Source organism: Marmota marmota, unplaced genomic scaffold (assembly GCF_001458135.2).
Source record: "Marmota marmota marmota unplaced genomic scaffold, marMar, whole genome shotgun sequence".
NCBI classification, from domain to species: Eukaryota; Metazoa; Chordata; class Mammalia; order Rodentia; family Sciuridae; genus Marmota; species Marmota marmota.
The window spans coordinates 18,556,509-18,571,940 of NW_025999990.1; the positions used below are offsets into that span (position 1 = coordinate 18,556,509).

The 15,432-nt window shown below is 34.8% G+C and overlaps 1 protein-coding gene across 9 annotated transcripts in view; it reads left to right on the plus strand.

Moving 5' to 3' along the window:
• The window catches only part of Dym (dymeclin), a 359,511-nt gene that overhangs the window by 84,256 nt on the left and 259,823 nt on the right, over window positions 1–15,432 (plus strand). For all 9 annotated transcript variants that reach the window (XM_048806245.1, XM_048806244.1, XM_048806242.1 and 6 more), the window contains one exon: window positions 1,233–1,305. In XM_048806245.1, the coding sequence (XP_048662202.1) occupies window positions 1,233–1,305 (73 nt within the window). The remainder of the gene's footprint in view (window positions 1–1,232; window positions 1,306–15,432) is intronic.

The window sequence follows — 15,432 nt, forward strand, 5'->3', positions numbered from 1 at the left end:
AAACAAAAGCCAAGTGATAGACATATGTAGATTTAGAAGACCTGAAGAGGAAGCACAATGGGAAAAACAACAGGAAATACTGATGCAGATTGAGTTAGCTGTGCTGCAAAGGCCTGGGCAGAGGCCCATTTCTGGTTTGGGGGTTCAACTCTTCAGCTCTTACTCCCACTTGAGAAAGTTCCTCTTAATTCAGTAGGGTGCTCCCAAATTCAGTCTGTTTTAGTGACAGACTGAATGAGTTACAGAAGGATGAGTAAGAGAGTGTAGTCTGGGTTTAGACTTTGGCTACTGATGCAGTTGCCAAAAAGGAGAATAAAGAAGAAATGTTAGGAGAGGTAAGTTTGATTTTTAGGTGGAGATGGCTAGTAGGCAATTGGATAGAAACATGACAGTCAGACATGAGGCCAAGAGGAAAACTATAGGAGTCGCTTGTACATGGGTAGTGATTGGTGAGAGATGTTGGGAATGAGAAGACAGCCAGCGGGAGCACTCAGGGCAGGTAGTCTGAGGAAGCAGACACTGGGAAGAAATAGAAAGAGAAGTGGGTTGGAAATAAAATGTTACAGGAACTCAGGAAAGAATAACATGTCCAAAACCAGAAGTCACGTAGGATATTGATTGGCTTTGCAAATTTGAAAGTCACTTAGCAGTAGCAGTCTGGGATAGAAGGCAGTTCTATTGGAATGGTAATTTGTATCCTACCTTTGTTACTTATTTATTCTGTGACTTGGGAAAGCCATTTCATTTGTCATTTTGTCTGTAGAGACTTGATTAGCTTCTTGGTGGGATTCAGTCTGATCTGTGGAACCCTAAGGGTTCGGAAAAGATGCCTTGGGGCTTATCAAGAAGAGCAAAGATAAGGTCAGATATTTATGGCAGGATGGGGTACATGTACTCTCCCCTTGCTTCAAACAGTATTTTACCTTAATATATGATTTCATTAAAAGAAATGTAGTGCAGAATAAGAAATTGCATAACTACTGGCCTACAGGACCTTTAAGATACTTTCCAGCTTTAAAAGCTATATTAATAGCTGATGAATTATTAGTAACTATTATTAATTAATAATCATAGATGCTAACTTGCTTATGATTTGTATTTTATTTAGAGGTCAGAATTAGTGTGTGAATGTATATAATGATAATTATTCTTACTTTCATTAGGACTGAAAACCTCTAAACAAATCCATTCTGTTATATACTTTGTTAAAAATTTTTTTTGTGTCTTGCCAGGTTCTGACTCAGAAGATCTTTTGGAAGAATTGCTCTGCTGTTTGATGCAGTTAATCACTGATATTCCACTCTTGTAAGTTCTGGCTAAGCCAGGATTTGTTTTATCTCCTTTGTGTATTGAAGATGATAATAGATAATGTTAAAGAGTTTGTAGGTCCAGGTGTAGTATTTTTATGTGTGTCTTTTAAGGATTATACATCCATGGAATTCCTTTATCTCTCTTGCCTAATAGTACTTATACTTTGATTATCTATCATCAAAATAATAATTTTATATTAAGGGAAAATAATCAAATCTTTTGGCAATATTAAGCGTTAGGCACAGAATTAGATTAATCTCTGTAATAAGAGATTTTATAGATCTATGGAAATGAGTTTGAGAGAAAAGCAAATTTGTATGTCATAGACACAGCTAGTTAGCCATTCTAAATCCTGGCCTGATTTTATTTCTGGCCTCTTTTCAGAGATTTCTGTGTCCAGCCTTCTTTGAAGCTAGGGGGGAAGTTGAGACCTGGAGAAATCCTCCAATAACACTTTTGGGCAAAACACTTAAGAAGGAGGGGTATCTTTTTGTTCTTGACAACCCTTTTGTTGTCAAAGAATGTGGACAAGGTCTTTTGAGTTGTCTGGCCATTTTGACACCCTGAACCAAGTATTTAACAGAATATTCTGCTTGGATGTTATTGAGCTGCTGAAGCAAAGTCGTCAACTAGGGTCCCCCTCCCTCATCCCAGACTTCTCGTGTGATAACAGTAGACCCTTGTTTATCTATGTTTTGTGACTGGATTTCTGTCACTGATAGGGCAGCGGAACCCAAATATTGTCTGCTGTTTCCTTATCATAGCATGTAGAGTGCTTCAGATGCTTCTGATTTAGTTTTACACCTCTAGTAACATTTTTTTTCATTACCAAATAGCAGTGATTTAATATATTTACTGAATAGTTACATTCTTTTTCGTTGTTTTGCCTTTATTAATAAAATGTTTTGGTGAAATTAAGGGGGATGAAAACTGTAAATATCTTTAGGTAGGAAATAAGCTGTGTGAACACAGTGGGTGAATAGCCACTTAGACACTCTTGAAGAGCAAACGGTGTTGCAATCTATCAAACATTTCAGTGTTTTAATGTGTTTATACTTTTTAAATGAACTGAAAATGCTCAGACAACCAGATGTCTTGTGTTATGTACACTCAGCTTTAACCAGCTGCTGAAACAATTTTTTATGATTTAATGGTCTTGGAACTCCATCCTATGAGAAGGTTTGTCTTGGTTACAGTTTCCATGTGAAACCAAGCTACTCTTTAAACTATAACTATAGTGCAGTATTCTAGATCTGCCTATGATTTAAGGGGAATATCAATATATGAAAGCTGGGAATGGTGTCACATCTAAACATCATCAAGCTTGCCATGAAGTTTTCACGTTAACCTTGACATGTTTGTGCTGAATTAGCAGGTGAATAGTGAGAAATCTAATTTTAGTACTCAGAGAGTAAGTCAAAACTTAGCTTAAATGTTTCTCATGAGACTCTGTTAAGTCATTTTATTAAAATTGAAAGAAAAATGATTACCAAAGGACATACATACATACACACACACACGCACACATACATATATTTATACATGTTATTTTATTACTAAGAGAATAGGATCAACTGTAGTACTGTAGGTTAGATGAACCCCTAGAAGTTCATTGCAATGAACTTTGCAGGGTTCATTTGAAGAGGAGATTGACTTTTAAGTTGTTAGCAGCCACTGCTTTTCAGACACTTTGGATTACTTGTTAAAATATTAATTCTATAAGGTATAAATCTTTAAAGTCAAATTAAAGTTGCAAATCTCTGAGGAATCCTTCTTTAACTCCATATCTCTCAGCATTTATATAATTAAAATAAAGATTGTTATATGTAGACTTACTTGTCCCTTAATATTTTTTCAGTGTATTGGAGTTGATACCACTAGAATTTAAATGAGTATTCCAAGAGAAAAACCATGCCTTTGATTTTTAGACTGTTTCTGTGATCTCAAGGGAATTGGAAAGAAATAAAGTAAGAGAGAGGTGTTTTCCTCAGGGCATTAACATGGAGTGTAATATATAGGCCAGAGTCACACCCCGAGTTTAGAATTTGAACAGTGTTGGTTTGCACAGTGTCACTGAAAGGGCCGAGGGAGACCCGTGAGAATCAACTCAGTGGCGGGGTTTACATGGGGCTACAGCACCAGAAGCAGTTAGGTTATATTTAGACCCAGTACCATATTTATATTTTGGGGACTGCTTATGATGTTGTTTTGTTGTGAAATAGAAGTTTTTGAATAGAGGACTTGAAGTAGATTTCTGTTATCTGTTTTTGTTGCCCTAAGTGTGGGCCATGCTGATGCTGTTAGCTGTATGTGATGATGTCATCGTCAAGTACAGGCCCTGTTCCTCCTTTCTTGTGCTGGTCCCTGAGAGGTCTGTGCAGAGTAGGCCTTTCTGTTGGTACCAGGCCTGACATGCAGCCTTTCCCTGTGAGATCCATTCATGTGGTGGTCTCCTTTCTGAACCTGTGAACTCATTGTGAACTGGGGCTCAATTAATTCTTATCCTGGCTTTGATTTGTAGATTTTTCAGTGATAGCTTAATCTGAGGAAATCTTTCCTAGTTTTTTCATGGGCTGTGGATTGATGAAGATGAGATTTTGTAATCAGTTGCCATCACTACTGCCGTTTAGTGGCTGTGTAGTGTGACTTTGTGTACTTGTTGAGTGCAGGGAGTGTTTGGTGTTAGCTGCTCACCTTGTCCACACCCCTTCTGTGCCAGCCAAATTCTCTCCAGCATCTTTAACATTCTTCTTCTGCCTTGACTCTCTCCCTTCAGACACTTCCATGACTCTTTCCCTAACCTCCTTTCAGCTTTCTTCTGCTCGGGGTCTGTTTCTCAGAAATTGCTCTTTCAGCTAACCTAAAACAGCTCCCAATCCTTCTCTGCCCTCTTGTCATGCTTCTTTCTTTGTCTGAATACTTAGCACTACTTTTCATATTATCTGTTCTCTGTCTTGTTTGCAATTTTCAAATAAAATTTTAATCAAAGCTCCATGAAAACCAGGAGTCTTCATGTGCCAGTGTTTGCTTTGTTTTCTGCTATATCCCTGGTACTCAGTTCTATGTGGTAGAGCCTCAAAAGATATTTATTAAATAAATAAATTAGTAGGATACAACCTATTTAATGTGCTTAAAACATTTTGTTTGCTTGTTTTTCATCATTTAGTTTGTACAGAAATACAGTATTGTGCTAAGGCAATATTCCCTTCCAAGTGTCATGGCTCAGATCCCTTTGTACTTGGTACCTTTTGTTATGTAACAAACAGGTGTCTTACTGACATTTATAGAAGTCAAAACATCTGACAATATTTAAGGAAATAAGGGACTTTTGGCTTTTTATTTCAGTTTCCCCAGATTATCCCTTCACAGTACAATAATTTCTTTTTAATTAAGTTAATCCTTGAAAATGTATTTTAAATATATGATGGATATATATTGTACGAGGCCCAGGTTATAGAAAGGAGTGACTCTTGAAAACCTTGGAGATGGAAAGATACACAGAAAGATAGCTCCGTAAGAGGAACAGTGGATAAATGCATTTGGAGTGATAGTGATTATTAGTGGCTAAATCATTGAAGAGTTAGAAAGGAGCTGGATAGGGACCTCTCATGGTGAATAATATGTTTGGAGAATAATAAGAGCATTATTATTTTGATTTGATTACAGCAGGTTTGTAGAAATTTAGGGCTGGGAAAGCTTTGTTATTTGATGGAGCAAAGAGTTGACTGTTAGAGGATTGAAGTTTTAATTATGCTTAGGATTCTGTTTCTTACATATAAACAGCATAATTTTTAGATCTATTTCTCTACTGTCCATTTTGGAAATTTGGGGTGGGGGAATGAAACTAAAACTGATTAATAATCTTAGTTATAACATTAATTATATCTGCAGGATTTCGTAAATGTAATAAAATTACATAAAATGCACATTTATTCAAATGTACATTTAGCCCATAGTCTTTAGATATTATACTGTGAAAAGTTTGAATATTGAAAGTGTTTGCTGCTAACAGTGAGTAGGTGGCTGAAGAACCTGAAGAGTCATAAATGGTTCTTTATGAAGTCTCCAGTTGTTGGAAGAGAGGGAAGGTATCAGAGGCCCATGGTTGGCAGTGAAGGGCCTGTTGGGAAAATGCTTTGCTCCCTCCTGTGCGGTGATTCTCAAACACTCTTCCAAAGCCAGATTCAACCAGGGCGGGGCGGGGCATGGGCTACAGCAAGTCAGCAGTTGATTTAGGTGCTCTGAAGTAAACATCTCATACAGCTTTCTGCAAGAGTGAGGCATTTAAGACACTATAAGCATTGAATCAAAGCTTATGGAGTTTTTATGTACCAAGATAGTATTATATAATTAAAAATCCCCAATAGCTTTTTAGTTAGAAAATTGATCTGTGTCTGATGGCACTTGCCTGTAATCTTAGCAGCTTGGGAGGCTGAGGCAGGAGGATCGCAAATTCAAGGCCAGCCTTAGCAACTTAGTGAGGCTGTAATGAACTTAGTTAGGCCTTATCTCAAAATAAAAAAATTTAAAAAAAATATTTAAAAAAGGGAGATGTGGCCTCGTATTCAATCCCTGGTACCAAACAAAAATAAAACCCAACAACAGCAAAGAAAGAAAATTGCCGCCTGGTGTCTTGGTTGGAGGGATTTCCAGTTAATTGTTTTTAACAAGTAAACATTATCTGGTTTATTGAAATCTGAAAAATATTTATCAGTACACACAGTGTTGATTTTACAAGATAGGTGCTAGATTGTTTATAAATGCTTAACTGATTAATGTAAAGAGGTATGAGCTATATCTCGTAGCAGAGAAAAATATCCATGTATTCCATGAACACAGAAGATAAGGTTTGAATTCTACTTCTATTACTAAGCAGCAACATTGCATCAGGCCTGTTTTCTCATTTTAAAATTGGGATTAAGGCTGGAGATATAGGTCAGATGGACACAATACCTTTATTTTGTTTATTACACAGGCTTAGCATGTGTGAGGCCCTGGGTTCAATCCCCAGTCTCTATATCCTCCAGTAAAACCAGAGTTAACAGATTGGAGATTGTCGTTTGAAAAAGACATTTGTAGGCATGTAGTTCAGTTTTTAAATATTTTAGATATGGAAATGGAGTTGCATGAGTTCAGAAAACAACTCATATAGCATAGAAGGAACAGCTAAGCAAGGTGATAGTTTAATAATAGTAGTCTTATTTTATTTGTACTTTCAGTTTCTGGGTTTTTAATTACTGCAATCAACAGGGATCTGACATCCAATCATCAAGAGTTTTGCGGTTTCTCTCATAGTACATATATTTTTAAAATTTGTATTTTAAATTTTTTTCCTGTAAATATTTTGTTAGGTTTTTACCCTAACATTTCATTTTTTGAGTGCTGATATAAATGTATACCACTATTTCTTGATTCATTAAATTATTTATTGATGTCTGTTCACTTGATTATCTCTTTCTGCTTCCTTTCACACTTTCTCTTGCTATTTTCCCTGCTATATGTTTAGATTGTTATTTTTAATAGAAGTAGAGGGTAGAATAATGATTATCATAGGCTAGGAAGGGTATGGAGGAGGGGGGGAATAAAGAAGGGCTGGTTATTGAATACAAAAATACAGCTAGATAAGAGGATTAAGTCCTAATGCTCTGTAGTACAGTAGAGTGACTCAAGTTAACATTTCAGAATAGCTGCAAGAGAGGATTTTGAATGTTCCCAACACAAAAAAAATGGGAAAAAAAAAAAAACCCAAAACATTCAGAGTAATGCATATGCTAATCACCCTGATTTAGTTATTGCAATTGTATGTGTGTGTCTAAATGTCACACCATATTCCATGAATATGTGAATACAGTTATGTGTCAATTAAAAATAAAAAGAAACTAGTCAAAAATTATTTTCAGTTTAAGTTAAAAATGGAACTTATTAGGTTTTTTTTGTATGCATTTTCTCAGAAAAACATAGGAGACTGCTGCTGCTGGTCACATGGCATACTGTTTTACAGTAAAGTTTAGAAGGATTACATTCTTTAATAACAATAAAAAATATAGTGTAATCAATTCATAAACCAGTAACAGTCATTAATTATCAAATATTATGTGTGGTATGCAGTTCTATGTGCTATTTTTTTAAAGAATTTCTTTTTTAGTTGTGGATGGACACAACACCTTTATTTTGTTTATTTATGTTTTTATGTGGTGCTGCAGATCGAACCCAGTGCCTCACACATGCTAGGTAAGCACTCTACCACTGAACCACAACCCCAGCCCTGTGCTATTCTTTTTATGATGCTGGAAGCATAGTTGGTTATTGAAGCATCAGTAACAGAAACACATAACTCTGAGCTGTGTGATGACAGCTGCAAAGTCAGTAGGTGATAGGAATTTATCAGTTCCATTATAATCTTATAGGACCACCCTGTGTATGTGGTCTGTCATATACTGAAACCTTATTATGTAACACATGTCAATTTAAAAGCTATTTCTAATTTTTGATGAAGTTTTAGCAATAATTTTCTCCCCTCAGGAGCTTTTTTTCTCTGTCTATTCTTGTTTCTTGAACAAAACATTTTTTTAAAAGAATTTAACCTTTATTTTATATATTTATTTTTATGTGGTGGTGAGGATTGAACACAAGGCCTCACCCATCCTAGGGAAGTGCTTTACCATTGAGCCATAACCTCAGCCCTATGAATGAAACATTTTGAGTTGGCATAATTACACTCAGGACACTCACATTCATACCATACATTCTGTAATTATTATGATTTTAGTATGTTTGCATTATTGTTATGTTTCCATTTTTTTCAACTTGTCAATCTAAATTTTTGTTTTCTAAGGATTTTTTAGAAACTCTGTTGAACTTTGTTTCAAGATTTGTGGCTCTGTTTTAAACAATCAATGCATTTTTACATATGGAGTATCAGTTCTTTGAGAAACTGCAACCATGAAATAGATACTTGAGTTCCTGTGACCTACCCCTTTAGTTTTTACATATGAGTTGACAGATAAGGTGGTTGATAAAGGTAATGAGTGTCAATTCTAAAACTAGATCCAGATTTCTTGACTCTTGACCTCCAGGCACTTTTTGTTTTATTGTTAAGATTTTTATAGGGGCTGGGAGTTGTAGCTTAGTGGTAGAGTGCATGCCTAGCATGCACAGACCCTAGATTCAATCCTGGGCACCAGAAAAAAAAAGATTTATAAATGAGAATTATTACCATGTCTTTAATTCATTAACTTAAAAGTAGCCATCACTATTAATAGTATCTAATATATGATACTAACTTTTAGTTTCTCTTTATATTTGTCTTTTAGAATTTCCTTGTTGGTATGGCATTAATATTTTTAAATTTTGGTAATCCTTTGAACTTGTCACTTGTTTTAAACTTATGTTCCATTTACAGTACCTTGAGGTTTCTTATCCAATAGTAAGTCAAAAAAGCATGTTTTTTTCCCCTCTGTGCTCATTGATTTTGCCCTTAGCCAACACTAACACCCATTTCATGAAGGCTTTTGTCTTTATCCAAGTGTTCCACTCTGCCCGAGCAGAGCAGTACAAGGTCATGGCGCCTGTCTTTTTTTCTTCACACAAAATTAATAACTTGCTCCAACAGTAGTTTGTTCTAGGACATTTCCAGACCAGATGGTGGAAAGTTCTTGGGATGATATGGCAGCCAAAGCAACATTTTGGCTTTCTAAAGTTGACTTTGTTTTGGTGATTATGTAATGAAAATCTTCTGAAGATTATACAAGGACACTAAAACAAGAAAGATCTGTTGGCTTAATATATTTTTCATCTTTTGAAAGCCACCACAACTCAGCATGCTAGAATTTTGGTTTCTTTCAAGTATTGGCCCTCTGGCTCATTTCTCTGATTTTTTGGCGCTTAAGATAGCCCAATTAATATTTTAAATTTTGTTTTCACAGGAATCTAATGTTACCTTGAATTCTTTTATTAACCATTAAAGTAAATTACAGTAGGAAATGACATTAGAGATCATCTTGCTCAGTTTTCAAATAAGAAAAACAAGATCTAGAGAAGTTATTTGTCAAAGTTAACAGAGTTGAGAACTGAGAAATAGATTCCAACTTTTAAAATTTTAAGTCAATGACTCCTATCGCGCACCACAAAGTGATTTGGGTGATTAAGTTTTTTATTTGCTCTTATTTCAATATGTCATCGAATTTTAATAGGTGAAAGTTCAGTTTTTAAGATTTTGTGGCAGTTTTTTCCAGCTCTTGAGTAATTTAATTTAGTTGATACATTTGCGTGATTCAAAACTCATCTCACAAAAGTGTGCTCTCTCTCATCCTTGTCTCCCTTCCCTTTCCTTTTGTAGTTAACTACAGTTCTTAGTTTTTTATGTATCTTTCTTGAAAAATTTCACTCATTTACACACACACACACACACACACACACACAATTCTGAATATAGATTCTTCATCCTGTTTTCACATAAAGGTAGAAAATGCCACATTTTTTTTTTTTCTTTTTTGACTTTGCTCTTTTAGCAATCTGTTCTGGCAGTGTTTGCATACCAGTGTTTAGAGGGCTTTTATTTTTTAGTTTTAGAAATAAGAACTTGAGATGTAATTTAAATACCCCAAAATTCACCTTTCCAAAGGAAATAACTCAGTGTTTTTGAGTTTTGGAAACCTCACCACTAATTCCAGAGCATTTTTATTAACCCAGGTAGAAGTGTCCATTACCATTAGTAATCCATCCCCAGTTGTCCCTGTGACTATCTCCACACCTTACTTCCGGTCTGGATATTCTATATTAATGAAATGAGACTGGGCCTTTTGTGTCTGGCTTTTTAAAAAAATTGATATGATGTGTTCAGGGTTTATCTATGTTGTTGCTGAGACTTCACTCTTTCCTATTGCTGAAAAGTATTTCATTGTATGTCTGTACCACATTTTGTTTAAACATTCATCAGTTGCTAGACATTTGGTTTGTTTCTACTATTAGGCCATTATGAATAATGCTGCTATAAAATTCTTGTATAAGATTTTGTGTGGACATATGTTTTCAATTCTTTTGAGTGGATATCTAGGAATAGAATTGCTAGATCCTCTGGCACTGTGTTTAATTTTTTGAATAGCTGCCAGATTTTTCCACAGTGGCTTTACCATTTTACGTTCTCACCATCCACGTATTAGTGTTACAGTTTCTCCACATCCTTTCTCATTGTTCTTTAAAAACTGTATAATATCCTGTTGTAGGACACACAGAATGCATTTAATCATTCCCCTCTTGATAGACATGAGGATTGTTAACTTTTTTTTGTTCATATCCTTTGCTCATTTTTGTATTGGAGCCTCTTGTATCTGTTTCTAGAACCCTTTTTATATTAGCAAGATTAGCCCTTTGTGAAATGAATCTGAAATGTATTGTTTCTCAGTTTGTCTCTTGACTTGGCTTTTTTTTTGCTTATAATATACTCTTGGTTTTGCCTATTGAATATTTAAAAACAATTTTAACAAATTTACTTTACCAGTCATTGGCAGTTTTTCAGGATCTACAAACTCTTCCTTTTTTTTCTTTTGTTACCTCGTCTCTTATTACTCTCCTTGCATATTCTATTCATTCTGTTCTAGCCTTACTGGTCTCGTTGCTGTTCCTTAAATATTTTAGTCATGTTCCTATCTCAGGGCCTTTGTATGTGCTGGTCTCTCTACCTGGAAGACTAATCTTGCCCCCTTACTTCTTTCATGTCTTTGCTTAAATGCCAACATCTTATTGTGGTTTTCCTATTTTATTTTATTTTTGAGGGGGTTACCAGGAATTAAATTCAGGGGTACTTGACCATTGAGCCACATCCACAGCCCTATTTTTTGTATTTAATTTAGAGACAGGATTTCACTGAGTTGCATAGCGCCAGCTTTTGCTGAGGCTGGCTTTGAACTCATGATCCTCCTGTGTCAGTCTTCCAAGTTGCTGGGATTACAGGCCTGTGCCACACACCTGGCTGGTTTTCCTATTTTAAATCATGGCATTCCTGTAATAAATTATTAATAGTTTCTAAAGTTCATTATCTTCTTCTTTAAAAAGAAAGATAAAAATATAAGATTTATATTCATTTAGGAATAAATATAAATTAAATAAACATTTTTATTAGAAATAAATATGTCTTAAACTTTTATTCATATTAAGTGGTAGGTCAACATGTGGAATCTCCTAGTTTTTGGCTTATAGTTCTCAGCTTTTTTGGAAATAATCAAGACTAACAGATACTGTCTTGGGCAGTGTCACTACCCTTTATATTCAGTGCAGTTTTTGGTGCTGAAATTCATTTTTTTGGTGCTGATATTCATTTTTTATGGTTGGTACAAATTAGGTTTCTGTGAGTGCTTTTTCTTATATTGGAATAGAATTTCTAGGTGTAAAGCTGTCAAGTAGTATTGAAATACATTTAATTACTAAACACTTTTTAATGAGACTGAATTTGTTAATCTGTGACTGTGCCAGGAGCAAAAAATGTAACTCACACTTTGATGGGCAGCTATGGCTAGCTCATGTTAGAGTATTTTTCCCTATTTGCATATAGCTTTTACTTTGATTGTTAATGATGAAGTGAGAGAACAATAATCGATATAATTCCTAGGCCATCTTTTATAATTTTTCTGGAAATTTCCTAATAGAGACCATTAGTTTTTCCATCATTTTTGTACCCTTACCATTTTAAGAATTTCAATTAAAAGTAATAAAAGTTGTTATAATTTCGTGTCTTAGGATTGCTGTTTTTATTTTTTCATATCAGCACCTGCATATGTATGCATTTATGGGCACATCTGCTACCATAAACATAGACTGCTACCTTTGTTTAACACATCATGAAGCAACTGTTCCAATAAATCAAAAGTTATGGGATAGCCAGGCACAGTGACATATGCTTATGATTCCAGTGACTCAGGAGGCTGAGGCAGGAAAATCTCAAGTTTGAGGCTAGCCTGTCACAAAATAAAAAAATAGATTAAAAAAATTTAAAAAATAGATTAAAAAAATAAAAAAGGACTGGAGTCGTAGCTCAGTAGTAAAGCGCCTCTGGGTTCAATCCCCTCCTCCCACCACCAAAAAGAATGAAAAAGAAAGGGTGGAGGACGACATTCATAAGAAAATGAACAGTCATGTCACAGATGGAAAAATGTCTATAAATTGTATCCATGATAGACTATTAAGTTTTTCTTTTGACAAAAGACTATTCCTGAGTATATCAAGGTATATTATAACTTAAAATATTGTTAACATTTTGGGAAAATAAACCCAATTAAAAGATAAAGACTTAAAGTTTATATTTTGCATAAAAGATGTGAGTGGCTATTAAAAGATATCTAATATCAGAAAATCCAAATTAAAATAATGAGTTATTGTCATTACTACTACTAGAAGTAGCTAAAAACAAAAAGATTGACAGTACTAAAAATTGGTGAAAATGTGAAGCAACTAGAATTCAGAAACTGCTGTGGGAGAAGCCAATTTGAAAAGGCTACAAAGGCAAAACTAGGATCATGGCAAAGAACAGTGGTAGCTAGGGGTTGGGGAGGGAGGAATAAGCACAGGGGGTTTTTAGGGCAGTGAAATTACTCTGAATGATACTGTAACATTGGAGACCTGGTGTTATACATTTATCAAAACTGAATACACAACACCAGGAAGGAATCCTATTGCAGACTGTGAACTTGGGGTGATTGTAGGGTCAGTGCTGGTTCATTGATTGTAACAAGTATTCTACTCTAGTTCTAGTAGGGGAGGCTATGCATTTGTAAATGTGTGCTTTCCATTAATTTTCTGTGAGCATAAAACCTCTCTAAAATATTAAATTTATATTAAAATATTGCTGTGAGAATGTAAAATGTACAAGCACTTTGGCAAAAGGTTTGATAATTTCTTTTTGTTTTTCCGAGGTAAAAAATCTGTATTTGTTTAATTTTTTTTTGCCCTATAGTAATAGTTCATTTCTTCTTCTTTTTTTTTTTTTTTAAGTTTATTGGTTCTTTTTAATTATGTATGACAGTAGAATTCATTTTGACACAATTATAAAATTCTGGAGTATATCTTGTGCTATTGAATCCCTAGTACCTCTCCTTCTCCTTTATACCCCCACCCTGTTCCCTTCCCTTAACTGATCTTTGTGCAGTTTATCCATAGTTAATTTTTAAATTAATTTCTTGTGTATTTATACGATGGTAAGATTTACTGTGGTATATTCATATATGTACATAGGCAAGTTATGTCAGATTCATTCCACTGTCTTTCTTTTTCCCATCCCCCATCCCATTCCTTCATTCCCTTTTTGTCTACTCCATTGAACTTGTTTTTTTTTTTTTAATCTACCCTTGCCACTCCTCTCTCCATTGTGAGTTAGCATCCACATATAAGAGAAAACAATTGACCTTTGGTTTTTGAAGATTGGTTTATTTCACTTTGCATGGTAGTCTCCAGATCCATCTAAGTTACCAGCAATTGCAAATGCCATAAAGTCATTCTTCTTTATGGCTGAGTAATACTGCATTGTGTGTATATACCACATTTTCTTTTTCCATTCGTCGGTTGAACTGCACCTAGGTTGGCTCCATAGCTTAGTTATTGTGAATTATGCTGCTATAAACATTGATGTGGCTCTATCCCTGTAGTATTTTATTTTATTTATTGGTTCTTTTTAGTTATATGTGACAGCAGAATCCATTTTGATACAATAGTATGCTGATTTAAAATTCTTTGGATATATACTAAGGAGTGGCATAACTAGGTCAGATGGTGATTCCATTCTTATTTATTTATTTATTTTTAGTAATCTCCATACTGCTTTCCAGAATGGTTCCACCAATTTGCAGTCCTTCCAACAATGTACGAGTATATGCTTTTCCCCACATCCTTGCCAACATTTATTCTTACTTGTATTCTTTTTCTGTGGTGCTGGGGATTGAACCCAGGGCCTTTGCATGTGAGGCAAGCACTCGACCAACTGAGCTACATCCCTAGCCTTTGATAATTGCCATTCTGGCTGATGTCAGATGAAATCTCAGTATAGTTTGAATTTGTGTTTCTCTAATGGTTAGAGATGTTGAACATTTTTTTCATATATTCCTTGACCATTTGTATTTCTTCTTTTGAAAAGCATCTGTTTAGTTCCTTTGCCCATTTGGTGATTGGGGTATTTATTATTTTGGTGTTAAGTTTCTCAAGTTCTTTGTATATCCTGGATGTGAACACCCTATCTGAGGAGGTGGTGGCAAAGATTTTCTCCCATTCTGTAGACTCTTTACACTCTTATTTCCTTTGCTGTGAAGAAGCTTTTAAATTTGATGCCATCTCATTTATTGATTTTTGATTTCACTTCTTGTGCTTTAGGAATCTTGTTAAGGAAGTCAGTTTCTGGGCTGATATGTTGAAGGGTTGGGCCTGCATTTTCTTCTAGCAGGTGCAGGATTTATGGTCTAATGCCTAAGTCTTTGACCTATTTTGAGTTGAGTTTTGTGCAGGGTGAGATATAGCAGTTAAATTTCATTCTACTACATATGGATTTCCAGTTTTCCCATTACTACTTGTCAAAGAGGTTATCTTTTCTCCAATGCATGTTTTTGCATCTTTGTCTAGTGTGAGACAGCTATACTTATGTGGGTTTGTCTCTTTGTCTTCTGTTCCAGGTCTTCATGCCTGTTTTGGTTCCAGTACCAGGCTGCTTTTGTTCCTATAGCTGTGTATTATAATGTAACATCTGGTTTTGTGATGCCTCCCGCTTCACTTTTCTTGATAAGGATTGCTTTGGTTATTGTGGGCCTCTTAGTTTTCCAAATGAATTTTGTGACTGCTTTTTCTATTTCTATGAAGAACAGCATTGGAATTTTAATGGGAATTGCATTGAATCTGTATAGTACTTTTGGTAGTATGGCCATTTTGACAACATTAATTCTACCTATCCAAAAACTTAGAAGTCTTTCTATCTTCTAGGGTCTTCTTCAGTTTCTTTTGATGTTCTATAGTTTTCATTGATAATTTCTTATAAAGTCAAGTACTTATCTATCTCTAGACTTTTCTTTCAGGTATTGCCTAAGAGAAATGAAATTATATTGTTGCAAATGACTTGTATGCAAAATTTATAAAGTTTTATTTATAATA